This window comes from Gasterosteus aculeatus, chromosome 1 (assembly GCF_964276395.1).
Source record: "Gasterosteus aculeatus chromosome 1, fGasAcu3.hap1.1, whole genome shotgun sequence".
NCBI lineage: Eukaryota > Metazoa > Chordata > Actinopteri > Perciformes > Gasterosteidae > Gasterosteus > Gasterosteus aculeatus.
The window spans coordinates 19,931,887-19,947,949 of record NC_135688.1 but is presented as its reverse complement, the minus strand read 5'-3'; the positions used below and the strand labels follow the sequence as shown (position 1 = coordinate 19,947,949).

General features: G+C 42.3%; 1 protein-coding gene and 1 long non-coding RNA gene across 2 annotated transcripts in view; both read left to right on the top strand.

Annotated features, from left to right (window-relative positions):
• bcas3 (BCAS3 microtubule associated cell migration factor) overlaps positions 1 to 16,063 on the top strand; it is a gene marked incomplete in the record, with an annotated part of 263,195 nt that overhangs the window by 10,441 nt on the left and 236,691 nt on the right. Inside the window, 1 exon segment of the mRNA XM_078098554.1 lies at positions 4,249 to 4,321. Coding sequence (XP_077954680.1) covers positions 4,249 to 4,321 — 73 coding nt within the window.
• LOC144405445 (uncharacterized) lies at positions 14,212 to 14,666 on the top strand. Its single transcript, XR_013467038.1, has 2 exons — positions 14,212 to 14,274; positions 14,361 to 14,666. It is a non-coding gene; the product is annotated as an uncharacterized LOC144405445 (long non-coding RNA).

The following is a 16,063-nucleotide window of genomic DNA, read 5'->3' as shown; positions in this document are numbered from 1 at the left end:
ACTGGTCACGTTGTTTCAGTGTACCGCCATGAGGCTAAAGATGCAGCACCACCAAGGCAGGGTTTTCTCTGTTGTGGTATTTCCACTGGTTGAAATTCATTTTTTGGGGGAAATCATAATAAAAGCCTTGTCAGTTGAAATAGATTTTTGGTGTCTATTCAGTAGAGACTGGACACGGGGAAACCCCCAGTCTGCCTACCAGCACCGCTAAAATCACATTGTTTGCTTACCTTTTCCATAAACCAATCTATAAAGGGCCACACCGCAACGCCTGTTTTGCAACTCCGCTGTTTTCCCCTTGTCTCATTATATGAACAGCCACTCATAATTGCTCCCGTATCTTTATTTTTAAACACTATGTATCTTTCTAAACCAGAAATGCAGATGGGATATGGCACTCGCACCAATATGTACTTTTAGACACATGTCCTCAGACTTTTTCAGGATCAATTTTATGAAAGGAAAAAAAAACTACTTTTATTTATTCAGGGTAGTTCAGCTGTGATCTGAAAAATATGTTCAGAGGGCCAACACTGCAGACTTTGGATAACCTGATTTTGTCAGTTAAGGTTCAATTTTTAAATGCAATTTTGTACAGCACATCCTGCTGCTGTTTTGGATGGTATTCAAATGAAAGAGGGGCCAGGCTGCCTCATCTGAAGTCCGTCTCTGAGCAGATCTGGCCTGTTAGGAAAGCTAGGAAAGCCTCTGAAGTCGGCCCTTTGTTGCTGCTGTAAACTCTCACTGAGCCTCACCTCACGCTCACTGGTCTGCGCACCTCTCAATCCATTTAATTTTTTTTTACATATCAGGTATGTGTTGCGGATGCTACTTTAATATTTGTTATTTAAATTATTATTCACACATAGTGAACTGTTTTGAAACATCGCCCATCCACTGTATAATCAATAATTTAATGTTGCTAGGAAACATGTTGCATGAACAGCAGTCATCCTGGAAAAGTAGGAAATTAAATGGCTTTCAAGAAATGCAGTTGAGTGGCAGCTGGGGCTTCAAGTTATCTGTAAGGATGAACTAAAATGGTTTCTTGTATTCCGCTAACCTAAATAAACCCCTGTTTTCCATAAGGTATTTTAAAACTAATATTGTAAAATAGATTGCATTTTTATATCGAGTCTAGAGGGACCCAAGGATTATTGGCGCATAGCTAGCGCTGATTAATGTACATGGCTACACAGTACACAGCGAATTGTAGCTAAGTAGCAGAGCTAATATACAATTCTATGGACTGACTAAACACACACAAAGGTAGCACCTGTGTAAACGCTACGTGTATCAGGAAGGTAGAGGTGTGTTGGGTGTTTTCTCGCATCTTCCATTTCCTTTTGTTGCACTTGTTTGGGTGGGGGAAATGAAATTTCTCATTCTGATTGGTTTATTAAGTTTAGTGACCTATTTCAATACAAGCATTGGTCCAACTAACTGCAGCCGGAGTTCTTATATTGGTTGGAATTCTCTTTTCTTCCCTACATCAACCATCGAAAGCGCTGACATAGATAAACATTGAAAAAATGTTTTTATTATGTGTGTGTAATATGTGTACTAATGAGAATTCCTGCCTGTCTTTCTTTTTGCTCTCTCGGCGCACACAAAGGGAAGCAGCTACCTGTATATCCATTTTTTATTTTTGGTAGAGCCCAGTTTTTAGAGCTTTGATAACAAACATTACCCATATGAAACATCTCTATGATTGTGTTTTCATGCCTGTTTATTTAATTTGAAAGAGCAAAAAATGTCTATTTAAACATCCATAAATGATTTTTTCCTTTTGTAAAGAAAACACATTCAAAGTGTTTTCAGCCTATTTTTTTTAAAGAAACAAAGCACACCGAATTTTGGGAAGTAATATAAATCTTCTGCTTCTACAACTGCTTATCTTAATCGTATTTTCACTTTTTAATATCCTATTACTGATTTACTACTGATTTTGATTTACTATTTCACAAATAGTGAAATAGTTCAAGTGATGGAAAACAGAAGTCACTGTTTTCAGACCCCATCAATACCAGTGCTGTGATCAAAGTTATGGTGCAAATGGTTTTCTGGTTCACCCCAATAGATGCTCTCCAGACATGAAATTAGCGTTTCGTTTCTGCAGGTGTCAGTCAGTGCTGAGGATGCTGGTGTATAGCCTCTCTGGTTTGTTCCCTTTTTAATTTATTTATTTTCTCGGGAGGAAAATCGCCTTTTTGTTCTCTCTCCATGTTCCGGTCTTTTGGCAGATTTCAACAACACACAATGGCGGCATTCGAAGAGCGCTGGAAGAGGATGAAAGCAAACCACAGTAATAAGAAGCAGCAGATAGCCCCAACACATGAGGGGAGCAATTCTCTCAGCAGAAAATAAATATGAATTGTGCTACCGGAGGGAAGGACAGTGATCGCAATCTGCCAGGGCGCATACAGTGTCGCACTGTGGTCAGCCATTAAAAGGCCAATTGTCTGCGATGCGAGCCATGGGTGGGCGGACTTAGAGGGACCCGAAAATAGGTGTTGATTATAATAAGGCAAGGTTCTCTTTTCCTAGAATACAATTCCAAAGGAAGTAAAGGCATGTCACCACATCCTCTGCAGTTTACAACCTGTGATCATCCGTTGTCTTGGAAAATTAGGCTACACCGTTCCCTTGATTGATAACAAAAGAGCATTGAGCAAATGTGAATATAAATGTGTGTGTGTGTATATATATATATATATATATATATATATATGACAATACTACGTTTTATTTCCCGCACATTGGCTTGCAACTACGTTACTAGAAACTAATAAATGGAAGGTCTTCTATATTCTCTGATAGAAGATTATAAAAATATAACGCATACTTCTCGCTAGAAATGCCATCGAAATGCTGATGCTTTCTATTACCGTATTTTCCGCACTATAAAGCGCACCGGATTATAAGGCGCACCTTCAATGAATTACCTATTTTAGAACATTTTTCATATATAGGGAGCACCGTTAAGATGGTTCAGCTACTGTAAAGAAAAGGGCGCCGTCTCTCGCTCTTTAATCTCATGAAGTGCTCGGCAGGAACGACAGCTTTGTTTCTCCGACGCGCCCTGAAAGCAGCTCCATATATCACGCGCTTGAGCGCCGCTCAGCATCTCGCCGTCGTAGACGAGCTTTATCGTGTTTGGCAGAGCGCCTTGAGCGCCGTGTACAACCAGTATGGATCAACCGATTAACCAATTGATCCATATATATAAGGCGCTCCGGATTGTAAGGCGCACTGTCGTTTTTTGAGAAAATGAAAGGCTTTTAAGTGCGCCTTGGAGTGCGGAAAATACGGTACTTGTTTTGCTGTGAGACTGGGTTGACTATTCTGTGTGGGTCAGTTTGTTTATCTCTTCATTCTGTGGATGGTTTCTTTTCTATGCAGTGTAACGAGCAAGGGCTGCATTGTTGTGCACCTATACCTTCTGTTACCATGAAAGATGCAAACATCTGTATGAAGGCCAGCAGTACTGGCTTGAAATACTCTCCATTACAGTGGTTGTTAAATCAGTACAAGTATTTTTATATATAAAATGTATTTTTCCCCAAGAAGGTTTCTTCTGAGTTATATTTATGTTACAGCTCACATTTGTGACATTGTGTGATGACAAAAAGAAAGAACTGCCCTGTCGGGAGTGTTGGAGGCTGGTAGGGAGAGCACGCTGTCTCTCACGCCATACCACAGGAACTAATTACTGTCCCGCCTCAAATTACAGTCCTCCAAATGGGAACATCTTCAATCCAACCGCCCCGTTACCCTCCGTCCCCGATCCTCCATCCGTCCTCAAGAATGAGACAATCATGGAAAACACGGGATCATTCCACTGTCTGCCTAGTTTTTGCCATGACCCCCCCCCCCCCCCAGAAAACAATAAAATGACACGAAAAGGAAATCCTGCTCCCTTTTGCAACATTCAGGAGATTCTGTGTAGTGGAGGTTCGGAAAACTGATCCGACCTTTTGGCGGCTAAGGAGAATAATTTGCTAACTTGCAAAGTATGGACTGATTTTGGAAAAAACAAGTAAAATCCAAACAGTTTTGTGACCATTATTGAATTATGGGTCAACAGTAGTAATGTAATCTGTTTCCTGTTGTGGGAATAGGCTGCCTGTTGAATGAGGGTGGGCACCACGAGATGCCTCACATGTTCATTCACAGAATGTCCCTCTTTGTTGTGTGCAGATTATTCCGTTACTCATCCCTTTTCCTATGCCTTCTCTTCCTCTTTAGGTCCTATGATCACAGACACCTTTTCTGACAAAAGGCCTCTACTTGGCGTTTGCAAGAGCACGGGGTCTTCTGGGTGAGTTCCTGCATCATTATAAAGCTGATACCACCACCTTCACCAAACACATCTCCGAGGGTTTAAACATTGCAGCCAGATTAGCATGCTGTTATATGAGCATCTACTTTTTGGGACAGAGGATGTTGCATAAGTACAGACTGTAAAGCCCTCTGAGGCCATTTTTCAATTTGTGATTTTTGGCTAAAATTAATTGAATTGTTGGCAGCGAGGCAACTGCTGTGATCACACTCTTCTTGATTGACAGGTGAAGACAGGAGTTAAATAATTAAAAACAACTTACCCTGTGGAGTGTCCTCACATAACCGTACCCACATTTGAGAACTACTACTATATCTGAGCCATATTTTTTCCTGGTTTTAGAGGATACACAACGTGACACAATTTTCTGAACATGCCAAACTATTCCAGCTTTTCCTTTTTCTTTGTATTCTCATTGATGATTATTTTCCAAAAATCTTTTTGGGATATTTTTGGAAAACCGCAATATTCATCCCTACAATATAAATATTGATGTTTTTGATCAAGAACATTGTCTTAGTCCGAACACATGAGTTCTAAGTCAAGTTGAAAGAAGATGTGTGAGGTTAGTGTGTCCAGATGTAAGGGTGAAGCTCGTAGCACCACCGCGGTGAGCTAGCTGAGCGGTAGCCACGCCTCCCTCTTGTGGCGCTCAGATGGATGTCACATGACCAGCTACAGAGAAGAAGTATTAGTACCGTGGACATACTGGAACAGTAATGGGTCTCCAAGTATGTGCCTCACAAACATATTTAGTGTAAAGTAAAGTAGAATTGGACTATTATCAAGTTTCTCAGGTTAATATTGATTATTCCAGCTGATGTGATCTGCTGCTTCTGACGTTTGGGAAACGGCAGGAGCAATGAGAAAAACAAGAATTTTATTTTGACATCATTGTCCTTCATAAAAGAAGCTGTGAAACGGCACCGGCATGTTGTCACTTCATAACATATGGTGAATGTGTTGACAAAGAATTATCCATCTGCACATCTGGCAGACAGAGGAAGCTCTTTATGTCCACTTGAGGAATGCAAGTCCGATTGAAACTATTTTGTTTCCCACAAACCCTTGAGAAGAATATCTTGCTGCTAAATGCTCCAATGTTACAGAATCCCTGAAGAGCTGAGACTTCAAAGTCGACAGTTCACTGTTGGACAACATCATTTGAACCATTGTTCATCTAAAAGTACTTATTAGTGCAGCTTTAGATTTAGCTTCTTGGATCAGTTGTGTGTGTAACCATGACTACCCTACAATGTGATGGATGGCATTTAAGAACTGTATGGGTGACCTAACAAAGTGACGTGTGCCTGGATTATCTTTAGACGACACAGACTGCTAGGAAACCAGAAGCAAAGCAACCAAAGCAAACTCAATGTGTTGTTGGAATCAACGACCGTTGTCACGATGTTTGGTCTTTAACCAGCGCTGGTGGGGGTGCTTCTCTCTTTGCAATGTCCTACGTGTACAAATCCTACATCTGAAAGTAATTTTCTGTTAATAATACGGGGCATCAAAGGACACCCAACTTCTTGTTAGAAACCCTTCTCATGTGGGCTTACTGACTATGATTCATGGCGTTCCGCTGGTGCGACGGTTTGCATGCAAGCGGCACCTGAACCCCCCCCTGGCAGACAGGAAGGAGATTTAACAGATGTGTGGGTCCTCGGGATTCTCATAGCTGGGACTGGGGATGTCATGTCTTTAAGTGAAAGAAAGTGAATTTAAAAAGTGACAGACCACAAGGCATCTTGTACTCGTCTATCCATACGAAGTCTGTGCCTCCCCCCCCCACCCGCTCCACACGTTTACTTGTGCTCCTCTTCCAGAGCAACACAGAATCTAACTCAATATATCCTTGTTGCGAAATGAAATAAGGAAGTCTGTCTCCAGCCGGGCCTTGGTGGAGGCCGACCTCTTGATGTTTTCCAGGGATTGGCCCCCGCCTCTCCCTTTGTGACGCCGTTGCTTCTGCTTTTCCGATGTCCCCGCTGACACCGAGCGGGCAGCGCTTTGACGGTGTGGCGACTAGTTCAGGCGTCGCACGACACTAATGCTAAAAACATGCGCCGTGTTGAAAAGCAGAAACCCTGACCTCTGGCTGAATGGCACAGCCCGAATCCTCCCCTTACAGAAGTGCCGGGTACGTAACACTTCGGTCAAAGACGAGAAGGAAAAAGGCTTCCGGGTGCGGCGCAGTACTTTCCATCGTGCCTGTTCATAAACTTACTAAGGTCCTCACACAATTTTTAGCATATAATCATTTTGAAATAACAGCGTTTGTTAACCACCAAAAAGGATGCCGTCCTGACACTTAAATGAAAAACAGATTGAAGCCTTGGCCGCTACAGCGCTGCTGGTTTAGAAGTTGGTTCAGTCAGCTCTAGGCTTAGATTACAAGATTTGCAAATTAAAGGAAAACCAGAGAAGGGAAAAGCATGTGTGCCGAAGCCCTGTACGTGTGGATTTCCAGTCAGGCACATTCACCATAATTTTATCAATGGCAAGGATTATGCCTTAAGTCCAAACAATGTATGGATCCAGTGATTTTCTTGACAGCAAAGCTACATTAAAGCTACATATGGGTCCCTTTCAGTCTTTGCACTAGTGCCGTTAGGCTTTGTGGATTAGTAACGAATTATGGTGCAGATTGCATTGGTACAGTGCATCCGGAAAGTATTCACAGCGCTTCACTTTTTCCACATTTTGTTATGTTACAGCCTTATTCCAAAATGGATTTAATTCATTATTGTCCTCAACATTCTACACACAACAACCCATAATCACAGTGAAAACAGTTGTTTGCAAATTTTTACAAATCTGTTAAAAATAAAGAACGAAAACATAACATGTACATAAGTATTCACAGCCTTTGCCACAACACTCAAAATTTAGCTCTGGTGCATCCTGTTTCCACTGATCATCCTTGAGATGTTTCTACAACTTGATTGGAGTCCACCTGTGCTGAAATTTAGTTTATTGGACATGATTGAGAAAGGCACACACCTGTCTATATAAGGCAGCACAGCTGACAGTGCACATCAGAGCATAAACCAATCCATGAAGTCCAAGGAATTATCGGTAGACCTCTGAGACAGAATCGTATCGAGGCACAGATCTAGCGAAGGGTACAGAAAGATTTCTGCAGCATTGAAAGTCCCAATAAGCACAGTGGCCTCCATCATCCGGAAATGGAAGTTTGGACCCACCAGGACTCTTCCTAGAGTTGGCCGCCCAGCCAGACTGGGCGATCGGGGGAGAAGGGCCTTAGTCAGGGAGGTGACCGATGGTCACTCTGACAGAGCTCCAGCGTTGTTCTATGAAGAGAGGAGAACCTTCCACAAGGACAACCATCTCTGCAGCACTCCACAAATCAGGCCTGTTTGGTAGAGTGGCCAGACGGAAGCCACTCCTCAGTAAAAAGCACATGACTCTCAGACCATGAGAAACAAAATTCTCTGCTCTGATGAAACAAAGATTGAACTCTTTGGCCTGAATGCCAAGTGTCATGTCTGGAGGAAACCAGGCACTGCTCATCACCTGGCCAATACCATCCCTACAGTGAAGCATGGTGGTGGCAGCATCATGCTGTGGGGATGTTTTTCAGCGGGAGGAACTGGGAGACTAGTCAGGATTGAGGGAAAGATGAATGCAGCAATGTACAGAGACATCCTCGATGAAAACATGCTCCAAAGCGCTCTGGACCTCAGACTGGGGCGACGGTTCATCTTCCAACAGGACAACGACCCGAAGCACACAGCCAAGATAACAAAGCAGTGGCTTCGGGACAACTCTGTGACTGTCCTTGAGTGGCCCAGCCAGAGCCCTGACTTGAACCCGATTGTACATCTCTGGAGAGATCTGAAAATGGCTGTGCACCGACGCTCCCCATCCAACCTGATGGAACTTGAGAGGTTCTGCAAAAAAGAACAGATTTTTTAACAGATTTGCAAAAAACAGTTTTCACTTTGTCATTATAGGTTGTTGCATGTAGAATGTTGAGGAAAATAATGAATTTAATCCATTTTGGAATAAGGCTGTAACATAACAAAATGGAGAAAAAGTGAAGCGCTGTGAATACTTTCCGGATGCACTGTATCACTGCTCATATTTCTGGAAAGGATTTGTGCTTCCTTTCCCTCCTTGCTGTTATTATTTTCATTAATTAGAATTGCCTCCATCGGTATTACAATTGTGAGAGACTTTAGGCCGCCTTCTCTAAACAAATGTACATTTAATGGCCGAGACAGGGGAAACTGATTGTGGGTGTCTGAGAGCACACGCTTCTTGGGCGAAAGTTCACTGATGAATAACCAAGCTTTATTCTCCAGATTTTGGAGACTGTCAGTGACATTTCCAACCTACAAGATACTCCCTCACAACATATCCAGATGCTTCGAGGATGTGGTTCTTTTTTCATTTTGCCATTATAGTCGTCTTTCACCATACAGTTTACTACTGAATGCGCTATTTTCTGGGTTTTGCTAATACAGATTGCCTCCCGTGGTGTGTTACTGCAAGATGTGTTTGCAGGGCAGATAGGGCCAAGAGGGTCATTACGCGTACAGATTCCTGCCATCTATTGTGGATTGTGCCTTTAAAAATATGTAAGAACTAACTAATATGGTGCATATCCAAACAGAATGACTACAAAAACAGAAAGCAACATGTCCATTTGTGGTGAATACAAGTAATAAAGAAAAGCTGATGATCGTTCACCGGTCAACCTGCTCGCGACTCCACAAATTTCCCCCTGGGGATTAATAAATTTTATATCTATCTGTAAAGGTCAAGCCAACACTTTAAGCCACTGAGGCATTTTGTCCGGAAACCTTAATTGACGAGCCGCTGTTGTCCCATGACGTATAAATGAGTCCTGTAGCCTTTGTGTTGTTGAATAAGAGTCCATTTATTTGCCTATTTTACTCCTGTCACACGTGTACCATACATCCACCCGGAGCGTTACATGGCACTACCCAGCGTGCGGTCAAAACTGTTTTTCCTATACCAGCTGGAAACACCTGCCGAGCCCCCAAAGGTTCCTACCCTATATAGGCTGACCCGCCCATCAATCAGATCCTGCCATACATCATAAATCGGCTCTTCAGCCTAGTTTACGCTTCTGCGTTTTCACAGTGACGCTGTTGTTCTGGCGGTGAATTGCTCTGCAACACACGCAAGACTTTTAGAACCATGAACTGAAACGAGTGCGTCGACACAGCGGTGCGTAAAGACGCAGAAGCATGCGCCAGCCTTTAGTTGTGGTTATTAATTGTATAATGTTATAACCATGACTCCCATCTCTGACCGCTGTGCGCTCGGCGGTGAAGTGTAAAGATGAATAAATACATTTTGCAAGATTACCTATCTCAGAATAATTCAATTATTGTTCAGTTTTGAGTTCAGGTTCAAAATATGTTGAGCACTGTACTGTATATCCATCACACAGAACCATGGTTCTCAGCCCACTCCCTTCTCCCGTCAACTTGGGTGAGTTCACCGATAGGTGTCCATTATGAAGGTGAACAAACAAGTTTCCGATGTGCTAAAAACGAGTTTCCCGGTCATCATGTTGATCAGGGGTCACCAAACTTTTTTCTCAGGGGGCCACTTTATCATTCCTGACTGATGGGGGGGCCAAGGCCGGGTCTGCTATATAACATAGATTTGTATGACCCAGATCAAAATGACCACCAGCAGGCCTCATTGTGTAGTAGAGATTACTAGCCTGGCACAGCGACCCCCACTACTATACCCCCACTACTATATCAACACTTGATTCCTGGCACATATTTGTTTATCTTTACTAGTGGTTTGCAAAAGTAGTAATCAAGTCTTCACACTTTTTGTTTTAATTTGAAATATCACAGATATTACATTTATTTATTTTCAAATAAAAATAATATCAAAGCTGTCAAGGTAAGAAACATCTGCCTAGTTGAGGTGATTTGACACTGGCAAAGGTGAGTGAAAAATTATGAATTATAGGTAGGTCTGTTGATATTAATAATAATATTAATAATAATTGTGTGCAGCACTTAATAAAGGTCAAATAAATAGGCCTATAAAATAAATTAATTAAAAAAACATTAAAATAATAACATGAGTAATAGAATAGACTAGCCATCTCTTATGCCTATCCAGGTGAGCATGTTCAGTAAACATTTTTTAGGTCAAGGTGAAAATGAAATGAGCAGTAGGCTCAAAATGAAAGCACAACCATAATACAGAATACCGGGAATCAAAATCAGTAGTATATGTAGGTGAGCTGGATTTGCACTTGTTGATGTATCTTCTCTTCTCACTTCTGGGGGCCTTCTGGAGCCCTGGCATGGAGGGATGACAGATTGAACACAAGAAGCACCATATTCAGGGTTCATACACATTTTAACCAATACTTTTCCATGACTTTTTGGCACATTTCCATGGCTATTTTGATTAATATGTGCGAGGGAAAGAGAGCAAGACAGCGCTTAGTTTGGAGACGGTGAAGGCTCCGAAGAGAGAGAGTGACCGTCTCTCTCTCTCTCTCTCTCTCTGCTCGTTCTTTCAGTTAAACTTGCAGCTCTGCTACAGGAGCAGATCACTTTAACGTTACATGCCGGTCACATCGTCTCTAAACAGTCCACTCACAGTGAAGTCCTGCGCGGAAGTTTTTTTTTTTTTTTTAAGAATTCACCAACACCGTGAAACATTTCGGCACAGAGGGAAAAAAAGTCTGCGAGTGACAATACGATTACATTTTGGAAGTAACTTGCCAACACTGTCAGCACCGACTTTGCCTCAGGCAACATCGCAACAAGCGAGTGAATCGGAAGTGAACTGAACGTTATGCCATGACGAACTTTTGGGGATTGCCTCATTGGGCCGGTTCAAGTAGTGGGGGGCAGAGGGGCTGGGGGGCCAGTCAAAGGGGGGTGGCGGGCCTGAGTCGGCCCGCGGGCCGTAGTTTGGTGACCAATGATGTAGATCACAAGGTCATGAAGCTGCGCAGCCGTTTGGCCCGACCACAACCATATCCATTTGACTGTGGAAGGCCACTGGTGCATTCTACAGCCACAAACTCATCACTGAATCAGAGCATGGACCAAAAGGAATTATAAGAGATGAAATCTCTTTAGCTTCGCTAGACAGAGCAGTATTGTCAATATCATTTGAGTTAATAACATTTCCTGACAAACTGAGCTGAGCCCACCTGATCCCCACAAGCTCCTCTCTGAGTCTCAATGGATGAAGGCCTGGTTTATTTACCCCATCTACCCTACAATGATCAGTAGCAAACCATGCAGGGGGAGGCCCATCTGGAAGAAGAAGCGTTATTGGAGCAAATATTATGTTCCTTTCTATTACCTTCTCGAGAGTTTGATGAAACTTACTAATGACCTTTGGCAATGAGCATGGTATGTAGGAGCCTGATTATGTTTCAGCTTGAGCAAACAGAAGTGAAATAGGGAGCCGTGGTCATTTTTAATCACTTTCAGAATTATGAGGATTGCAATGAAATATGTCTGTCCTTTAAACACGGATTCAGCATCAATAGTGCGCCACAATTCAGTCACTTTCAGTATTATAATGCTGAGAACACGGTGGAAAAGGCAGCACATCACTCAAAGTTAACAAACGAAAGGCCCTTGTATCCCTTTGGGATCTTTACCAGTTCCTTTACAGCACTCCCCACCAACAAAACAAAGCCTTCAGACACAAAAGTTGACAGATCAGAATTCTCCTGGATGCAATTTATTCCAGATTCTACCTCATCAAAGGCAGAAATAAGACTCGGAGGAATAACACCAGAGCAGCAAGTGCAACAGGCTTGACCTTCGCGCCAATAATCCCCCTGCTAGCGTTGGAACTAACAGGGCGTGCAACTTCCCAGTGTCCCCCGCCCTTTCAGTTATGACTAACTGGATTCAATCCAACCTGGCGCTCCTCCCTCCCTCCCCCAAAGTGTCCCCCACCCACCGGGTTAGTAAGGATCACCCAGAGGCCTTCAGTCCCAGTCCCCACTGCGCTCCAATACAGTGTTGTCTGATAGTGTAGCTGCTACCATTGCTATCTTGACTTTACATTTACCCATGTATGAAGATTGGGACTAGGAACACTACGCTGCCACTGAACACACAGGGTGTAATACCTGTTTGTCTGTTCTATGCTAACTGCTAGTGCAGTGTGGTTGCAGTGGCGTATAGTGGAAAAGCCTCAGGCTTGATTGATGGTGTATTCAGCCTATGGGCATCTTTAAAAGGTGGATTCACACTTCTATTCTCTCATTGGCAACCATGTTTTACACTTTGGAACCGAAATATTATTCCATCTCTTCTTTAAGAACACAAACCCATATACGCACACTCTATGTCACAGGATCCCTGAGGAAAGTCGGTGGGATTGCAACCATGCACTTTATTTTTAGTTATACCGCATGTTTTAGAGAGAGCATTACTTTCTACAATTCTACAATGCTTTTGCAGAAAAACTTATTCAAACAATATGTTGTTTTGCATTCTCTCATTCAGTACTTTTGGAGACGTAACTTTCCGGTTAATACATGGCTTCCATTTGTCGCTAATATGGTAGAAATAAAAGAGATTGGAAGTCAATGAATGTGTTTTATAATCATAGCTCATTGCAGATATGCTGTGTTTTAACAGTAGCAGGTCGTCCCACTGAGATCACATTCATCATTTGTAGATTGATTGATAACAGTTTTGTAATGTCATCGCAGCCCTTTGAAAGGAACGAGTTGTTGATCTCACAAAATGAAGAAGAGCTTTCTTTGTGTCTGTGGTTGTTCTCTTCTCCTAAAGGCTATGTCCTTTAATTCTATTATAAACCAGTCGGGAGCTTTTTTTGCCTTAATCCGGTATGATTTTACAGGAAATAAAGGTGGCAGTTTATTGAGATGATCATTCCACACAAAATCAAAGTAATAGGAACGACAAACAGACTTTATCCTGCTGAACACCTATATTTACATCTGCTTAAATATACTGTTCATCGGCTTTTAATTACATGGTTGCAAGCAGAAAATTCCACTTAGCACACACACACACACACGCTTTTGATGGCAAAAAGCCCGTTGTGGCACTAAGCCCTTGTGTTACACTGCATTTTCATGTCAGGTTTTGCTCTGTGGAAAGGATGTATCCCTCTTCTAAAGTGTATTAAATGGAAATCATCAAGCATTTGTATGAAACAATCCAGCGGATTAAGGGGATTAGGAGAAGTGATGCTTTTTATCCACCGTGAGTTTATGGTGTTCTTCACTGTCACATTACGATCACACAAAGGCCCGTCAACACACACTCATGTGCACGCCTGCTGTGTGTGAGCTAGATGCTGCCGTCCCGGACTTAGGGATGGGACTGTGAATATTTCATTTGTACTTTTACTATCTATTTGTCATCAGGGTTTGTTGTGAGGCTGCATTAATTACAGAGCTTGGAAGGCTGTGTTATGGCACTAATATAAAAATGTTATGCACAATCAACAAAAATTACATATTTGGTAATATTTTTTAGAAATGTTTGTCTCCTTTCAACCACTGTGACACCATTTTTTAAGATGTTGCCCCTTTTATGATTTGATCTGAATTAGTCAGTATGTGGTTTAGGTGTTTTTCAACTTTAACTTAATGGCTATAACACAAACACCCCATTAACAGTTTAGTTAGGATGTTCAGATGTTTTCTGGCAGTCTGAAGTGGCCTCTTCCTGTTCTTCAGTGTTTCCTCTGGGTTTGCACCTTGTCTTCAACCCTTTATATTCTCATTCGTGAAGGCGTCTCCTGATTGGAAACTTGACAATGACACGCGACCCCCTCCAGAGTGTTCTTGACTTTGTTTGATTCTGTGACGGGTCTTTCTTCACTAAGGAAAGAATTCTGAGATCATCCACTCCAGATGTCTTTGTGGTCTTCTGGGCATTTTGGTGTTGGTGAGCTTGCTAGTACATTACTACTTTTAAGAATGTACCAAAATGTTGATTTGGCCAAGCCTAAGGTTTTTGCTATCTGCTGTTAGGTCAGTTTCGCTAGTGGCTTCCTTCGCTTGCATTGACACCTCTTCATCTGCATGTGGAGAGTTCCAAGGATCAGCTACAAAATGCAATGCCAACTCTACTCCACCCCCCCTTCATCTGCTTCATTTGTCATGGGATAAAGTGGGAACACCTGGCCATGAACCGTCTGTACAACAATTGTCCAATTACTTCGGATCCCCAGATAATGTGTAATGACTGTGTAAAAATTTCTGTAGTTTCCTAAACTCGTAATGTGCTATTTTGTTATGTCCACTGAATTAAAGCTTAAAGTCTACACTTAAACCAAATATTCACTGCTTCAGTTCAAATCATTTGGAGTTGTGTAACGAAAAATGGTGTCATAGTCCAAATACTTAAGGCCCTGAATGTATGTCCTTCCAACGCATATCACAGACCCTTCTGTGTCCCTCTCACGCTTAGAGTGGACTCCATGCTAGCTCTGACCGCTTGAGCCAAGTCCTACAGTCAATGTTTGGCAGTCATCAGCCCTAAACTGCGAGTAAATGTGAGAGAGGGGAATTATGCCCCCACCTAAGATGTGCACCCCCTTGCATTTGCACTGGTGCTTTGATCGATGTGTACAGGATGGTCTCGATGTTCATTGGGAAGTCACACCAGAACACAATACACTCTCTTCATCCCTTTGTTGTGCCCCTGTGTGGAAATGAGTGACTGTAATCTGGTCCTCCACTTCCCCCCTTTCCATTGAAACACACACACACACACACACACACACACATTCATACACAGTGGTTCAGTGCATAGGCAGAGCCGCAGGGCTCAGGCTTCACTCGCAAGCGTTTATTTTGACTTGCACGTCTGTTTAATGTCTGTTGAAAATGTGTTCTGCCTCGCCAGTTTTCCCCCTTCAAATAGGAAGTCAGATTAAACTCAGTAGGACTGGAAGCAGTGCACATAAACACACTGGACAAGCTGAATGATTAGTAATGACTTTTCAAACCTTTACTACAACCCCGTTCCTTATGACAGACCTCTGTGGTCAAAGCAATTAATATTGCATTTTACTCTAGTTTAAACTTAAACTTTTTACATTTAACAAAGTATGTGGCTATGCCAATGTAATTTTATTCAGATGTCGAATGAAAGTTAAGGAGAGCATCGCCATTCAGCAGTGCTGATGTTTTTCTAAAGTCCCAGAGTATAAACCGGTCCTACATTTGGGTGATGTATTACAAATGTGTGAATGGAGAAGAGCTCCAGAGGTGACATCACTGTTTGGCGCTGATGGAGGTGGTGTTCAGGCAGAGAGATATTTAATGATGGCATTGAGCTTGAGGGTCGCTCCATCACTTTGTCTCCACAACCTCTTCTCTTTCACCACCAGCAGGGCAACTTGTTTGCTTCATTCAACTATCTGGGGACCTATTGGAAGGATTTCTGTGCAGCCTTTGTTCTTTGGTTATGCGCTGACTTTCCATTGTTACCAGCTGGTGCCATTTCAGGCAAATTTCAGACTGATCTCCATCAAATTCTGTAAAGACATCCGGTTCTCACTTCATGAATCTGTGTGATTAAGGGGATACCTCGACTTTTCCTTTAACACCGCCATGCTAAGGTTTATATTTCAGTAAAAATTCTCAACAGATATTAGATGGAATTCAATGAAGCTTGTAACAACATTTATGTCTCCCCCAAATAGTAATAGAACTTAGGTAATAGAACT